Source organism: Sitophilus oryzae, unplaced genomic scaffold, assembly GCF_002938485.1.
Source record: "Sitophilus oryzae breed Bouriz unplaced genomic scaffold, Soryzae_2.0 scaffold_1165_pilon_pilon, whole genome shotgun sequence".
NCBI lineage: Eukaryota > Metazoa > Arthropoda > Insecta > Coleoptera > Curculionidae > Sitophilus > Sitophilus oryzae.
In genome coordinates, this window is record NW_022145799.1 from 279,991 (window position 1) to 286,620 (window position 6,630).

The window sequence follows — 6,630 nt, forward strand, 5'->3', positions numbered from 1 at the left end:
CTCAATTGTACTTCGTTCAGTTACGTATTGCTTCAGTATTTATTTCAGAACGATTCCGAGGAAGACTTGAAGTGCTTCAAGCTACTGAGCGTAAAGGCACATCAACAGCCTATAACGTGCCTCGATTGCGAAGGAGGGAGAATAGTGACTGGCAGCCAGGATCACACCCTGAAAGTGTACAGGGTGGACAATGGCGACCCCGTGTACACGTTGCACGGTCACTGCGGCCCTATCACCTGTCTGTTTATCGATAGGGTGTGTCCGGCAACGGCCGGAAGCGGATCGCAAGACGGCATGTTATGTGTTTGGGACCTACTTTCAGGTACGTAGAAAATAATTTTATTTCTTGCTGAATTAATATAAACATGTTAACGGAATTAAGATGCCGTAATTCCCTCTACCTTTTATAATACCAGCAGTTATTTTAAAATATTTCTTCAAATATAGCAACGAAAAATAATATCGCTTTTACAATATTTCAGTTTTTATTTACCGAATATATTTAGTATTTGTATTTTTTAAATTTTAAATTATCAAAGTTTACTATAATTTTAACCTCTTTTCTTAACATTTCGAGATCCCAATGTGACCGCTTCGAATTTAGGTTATCCTGTATATTTATCTCTTTTATATTGCCCCATCTACACTTAAAGTTTTACCTGTCCGGTCTTATCTGTTCAGTCCATGTTCAGTCAAAACGTTTTAAGTAGACTATACTGCGGCCTTCCCATCTAAGCTGTGAGAGGATTTATGTTCCAGTACTGAAGGAGAGAATATCGAATTGGTATGGTTTGAGAACATAAGTTCTTCTTTGTTTAGGAGATAGAAGTAATACGCTCAACAAAACTGTCATTCTACCTGCACTGAAAAAAATATAAGTAATATAATAACTCTAAAAGCCTAAAAGGCTCATGGCTTGATTGGTTATCTTTCTCCATTTGTTTCTATCTTTCGCCTTTATTCTCTGCCCATCCACTCTTATCCTTCTCAAGTCCTCTTCTACATCCTTTTTCTATCTGTTGCTCGGTCTACCCCTCCTTCTCTTTTTGCAGGTAAAACTTCCAATGTATACATTAGTTTTTAATCCATCTTACCTGACAGGTAATACGATATGCGCAGAGGGGGCTTAAATCGTTATTTACTTTCCGTTTTAGGTATTAAACTTCTTTTTTTCAGGGACGTGTATGTACAGCATCCAAGCGCACGACGGCTGCATCATTTCCATAACTTATTCGGCGAGCTACGTAATCTCACTAGGAATAGACGAGAGGCTGTGCGTTTGGGAACGGTTCCAGGGCCACATCCTCAACACCATATTGGTGGGCCAGGTCTTCTCCAATCACGTGCTAATGCTGGCCCCACACTTGGCGGCCACCGGCAGAAACGGTGGCTTGATCATATGGGACGTGCGCAACGGTGAATGCGTCAGAAACATTACGTTGGGTAGGGATCCTTTTGTGTTTATTAATCAACTGATTCTGTTAAGGGACGCGGTTTTGTGCGACTATGGAAAGCAGCTGAGAATCGTGCGGTTTCCATTGATTACTCATAAGTTTGATTAGGATTGTGACAAATGACTTACGGAGAAACTTTATTCTTTAGGAGTTATTTATTTTGTTATTAAATTAAAATACCAAAGGAAGGAGGCGTAATTGAAAATCCACGGTCTTTGTTCTGTGTGGAACAGTCAAGGAAAAGCCCATCCTCAGCATGGAAAAATGACAACTGTCACTGTCATGTATTTACTCATTGGACAGTGTATATATTTACTATAGTGTGCCCCTTGAGTGTGTCCTACCGGGCATTTCCTAACAGGTCATTTTTTGGATGTCGTCTGTCGAAATATTCCCTACTGATAAAAGAAAGTATTTCCATGTTGTCAATGCATGAATATGAAAATTGTGTTAAACTCCTACCTTAGTCTTTTTATTTAATGATTTTGTTATCGCACCTGTACCAAATACTTAAAAACTAATATGTTTTCTTAAGAAAGAAATAAAATTATTAATATTTATACACTGTAAATAGTGGTAGCTGCGAGCGCGTTGAAAATTGTAAATTAGTGCTGTAAATACATTATTTCTAACGTATTAAATTGTTTAGTAAAGTTCTTCCTAAGGATGAACAAAATAATTGTGCCTTTTACATGTCTAGAAGACGTTAAATAATTGTTTTATCTTTTAATCACTGTTTTTAATTTAAGATTAATTTATTTTTTAAAAAGTTTTTTTTTTTTTTTTTTTATTATGTATATTAATTAGTTTAGTATTTTGTATAACATATTAAATAAAACTATTTTAATTAAAAATATATATACGATTTTCTCAAACTAGTAATTCCATTAATTCCTGCCAGGGAATATTCCTGCAGAAATAATTAAAATTCCTGTAACAAAGTAAAATCACCGACACGCCTATGGCATTACTTTTTTGCTTTAAAAAATACCATAACAAATACCCCCAGAAAAAATAGTCTAAATCGATTCAAAATCAAACAAAAATATTTTTTTCACTTTTTGGTTTTGGTCGATGAGTGTGTAATAAAGAATTTTTTACACAATGTAATATTTACACGTAACAATAAATCCGAATCATATATAAATAAATATTGTATATGATGTTAAAGTGCTATTTATTATTTATTCAAACTGTTTGTCACATGTAATTATTCTATCAATCAGCCATATAGCCCTGGCAGCTTAGGCCGTAAAACTAATAAAAAAAGAAGAATTTTCTGACTTCTGGTATTTTTTAGTTTAAATGTTTTTAATAAATAAAAGTAATTATTTTACTCGATTATTGAATAGAACTCTAAACAGATCTATTAAGAGATAAAGAGTTCCTAAACCAAATAATTTGGGTATAGAAACTTCCTGCGACGATACTGGTTGCGGTATTGTCGATACCGAAGGGAAAATACTTGGAGAAGCTTTACATTCTCAACATTTAACTCATTTACGGTAAATCTGATGTAGAGGTGTTATTACTGAGAATAATTACAAACTATTTATATAGAAATGGTGGTATTATACCTCCTTTGGCTGAATCTTTACATAGACATACCATAGAAAAAGTAGTTCAGGATGCTCTAGACGCAGCTAATTTATCAATAAATCAAATAGATGCTATAGCAGCAACTGTTAGACCTGGTAATATCACCTTTATGTAATATCGGATTAAATAAGTAAAGCTTTATCTTTACAGGATTGCCCCTATCTTTGCCATGGTGAAAATATGGAAAATATCTCTGTAAAAAGTATAGTAAACCGTTTATTCAATACATCATATGATGTCTTTAACAGCAAATGGATTTAGATATTAATATTCATTGATAAAATATAAAGAGATTGCAATTTTAGTTTTTCTGGTGTAAAAAATGTTTGTCTACACCATCTCTTTAGAGAAGAAAGAAAATATAGTGAGATGTTAAAAATATAAAGTTTTTTTTTTTTTTTAAATCAATTTTATATTTACAGACTTACCACCTGATGCTGTTCTACCTGATTACAAAAATCTATGTGCATCGTTTCTTTTGGTTACTACCAGACATTTATGCCACAGAGTACAAAGAGGGATAGAATACGTAGCTAAAAAGAATCTTATTCCTCCTGATAAACAAACTCTGGTAATTTATATACAACAATATAATTTAAGAAAATAATACATTCTATATATTTTAAGGTTATGTCTCAGGTGGTGTAGCATGTAATAATTTTATAGCTGAAGCACTGAAAATTGTATGCGATAATTTGAATTATAAATTAGTTAGGCCACCCCCAAAATTATGTACAGACAATGGTATTATGATTGCTTGGAATGGAGTAGAAAGGTAAATCTTTTTTGTAAAGTATGTTTGCATGTCAACTACATTTTAAATTATAGGTGGAAGGCTGGCATAGGCATTTATACTGAATTTGACAACATTGAAATAGAAAAATCTTCTCCTTTGGGAAAAAGATTAATAGAAGATGTTGTTAATGAAAATATAAGTTGTAACTGGGTGAGACTTTCTAAGTATATAAATCAAAAATTAAATATATTTTTTTTTTTTTTTTTTTAATAAAAAATTAAATAGATTTATTATTATAAATAAAAAATAGAATATATACAAGTTTATTTTTCAAATTAACTTAAGGCCACCTCTTTCCTTAAGTGGTTTGGTAACTTCTCCATATAAATCATAACTTTCGTTATTTTCTAACTGTTCATTTTCACTTACTACATCTAACAAAGTCCTTAACTTATTCTTAACAAGCTCAATATCACTTCGATCTTCTTTAGCTGATATTGGGATTATGTGTGAGAATGTTAATAACCTAGAGGGTCTCATATTTTCTTCATATTGGGATATGAAATCTAAAATATGGGACTTTAAGAATATAATAATGAAAAAATAGATACTGACTATTTAATTCTTTTAATTGCCCTTTAATGTTGTTAAACAAATGTTCTGCACCCTCAGAATCCATCTTATTAATTAATAACATAGAAGGTTTATCTAGGAGTTCCTCATTATACAATTCCAATTCCTAAAGATATTAATAACTGACAATAGTCTGTATAAAATTTAATTCCAACATACCTTTGTTAAGAGCATTATGGTTTCTAAACAACTTCTATGTGGATACTGATGATTCAACTGGAAACCATTTATATCAACAATCATAAGTAGTAATTTTGTTCTTTCTACGTGTTTTAAAAACTCATGTCCCATGCCTCTGTTTCTATAAGCTCCTTCAATTAAACCAGGCAAATCTGCTATCGATATTTGCCTAAGATCGTTATAATTTATGACACCAAGATTTGGTTTTATTGTAGTAACTGATAAAAAAATATTAAAATTAAAATCAAAATAAATATGTAAGTATAAGCATACATGGATAACTTGCAATTTTAGGTTTGGCATCTGAAATAGCTTTTAATAGTGTACTCTTTCCAGCATTAGGAAATCCCACTAAACCAACATCAGCAATTAATTTAAGATCCAGTCTAATGTGATACACCTGACCTCTGGTTCCTAAGAAACCATTTTTTGCATGTCATTTCCACCTTTTGGCAATAACTAACTTTTCACCTTCTTGATTTAATTCACCTACAAACAGGTGTTCCCTAATACCAGTGATAAGTAAAGAAACGCTAATTATACACACAATTTCTTTCCAAGTTCTGTGTATACAGTAACACCGACAGGCACATCAAATGTTACGTCTTCTCCTGGTGGTCCAAGGATAAAGTTATGTGAAGCGTGTTTTCCTGGTTTGGCCAGAAATCTTTTTGAGACATTGGATTTGAAAACTGTATCTAAAGTGATACCCTCTTTGGCTTCTACAATAACGTCGCCACCTTTTCCGCCGGCCCCTCCAAATCTAACAATTAAAAATTAACAAAAATATACAGGGTGGTACAATTTTCTAAAAAAATACTACTTGGGGAAGCCCATTTCCACTAAACGGACAACAAATGCGTGAGAGAATCTCTAAAGCCTTCTTTCAAATATCTTCTTGTACGTTTCTTTATTTTTTCGAGTATTATACGAGTTAAATATACCATTTTTGAATCGAATGTGTTGATTTTATTCACATTATAAAAAATTGAGGTTACAGAAGCAGAAAATATTTACTTATACCACAGATTACACAAACAACTCCTAATATTTTCTAATTCAGTATTTCGATTATATAAATATAGGTATAAATTGGGTATAAACCTTACCTCATAGTCAAGCTACTAGTCAACAGATGGCGTCAAAGTTTTTAAAAAAAGGTGTTTTTATATTTTCGAATTGTCGCTCAAATTTATAATGGAATTTTTTAAATATTTCCTTTAAAGATTTCTTGTAAGCCAGCTGACTCAAAATTTGTTAAGTTATAAGATTGAAAATTAGATGCCGGTTTATCTTTTACAAATTTTATCTGTAATCTCGGCATTACTGATGAAAACTGAAACAGGTTATGGATTATCCTAAAAGGCGGAACTTTCATTAAAGTATCCGCCCAGAGATTAATACAGAGGTGGGTTTATCTCTACGTATTGGCGTATTCGGTGTACTCACTAACGTGTGGCTATTTTAGCTGCAACGAATTAATTACTGCACAGTCACATCACTGAGAAATACGGGTAGGAATAAAAGACGGTCAATACGAATTATCAACTTGTACCTCTAGAGTAGTAATAGATTCTTAAAATTATTGAAAGATCTAAATTTTATATTTAGAGATATGTCTGTATTTTTATATATTGCAAATTGTTGTTGCTAAAAATGGAGAAAATATACCTACACCATTTAAAAATCATCTTATATAAACCTACCTTATATGTATATAAACTAATTTTTGGGCTTTAAAAAAGCAAGTAGCTTTGACAGTTTTCGATATTTACTTTTGCAAAAAAACTCAACAGATACTGTAATTTACAAGTGTGTTTTTATTGCGATATTCTCAAGAGTAATAAACCATGACTAATCGTGACTTTTGGAATTTTATTGATTATGGAATAAATCTTTTGTCAATTATGCTAAATTTCAGTGCTACCTGTGCTACTTACTTATTTCAAGTATTTAATAGACGTATCAATAATAAACAAAACTAATAAGAGTTATTATAAATACAATTGCCCGATCGAAAATTTACAA

General features: G+C 31.8%; 1 protein-coding gene and 1 long non-coding RNA gene across 2 annotated transcripts in view; one reads left to right on the forward strand and one right to left on the reverse strand.

Moving 5' to 3' along the window:
• LOC115887908 (GTP-binding protein 10-like) overlaps positions 1–5,716 on the reverse strand; it is a 9,680-nt gene extending 3,964 nt beyond the window's left edge. Inside the window, 6 exon segments of the mRNA XM_030907441.1 lie at positions 4,316–4,355; positions 4,405–4,528; positions 4,582–4,820; positions 4,876–5,093; positions 5,150–5,365; positions 5,712–5,716. Of these exon segments, the coding sequence (XP_030763301.1) occupies positions 4,316–4,355; positions 4,405–4,528; positions 4,582–4,820; positions 4,876–5,093; positions 5,150–5,365; positions 5,712–5,716 (842 nt within the window).
• Positions 2,856–3,219, forward strand: LOC115887716. The gene is made up of 3 exons (XR_004051146.1): positions 2,856–2,959; positions 3,015–3,148; positions 3,204–3,219. It is a non-coding gene; the product is annotated as an uncharacterized LOC115887716 (long non-coding RNA).
• Positions 5,717–6,630: the final 914 nt, after the last annotated feature.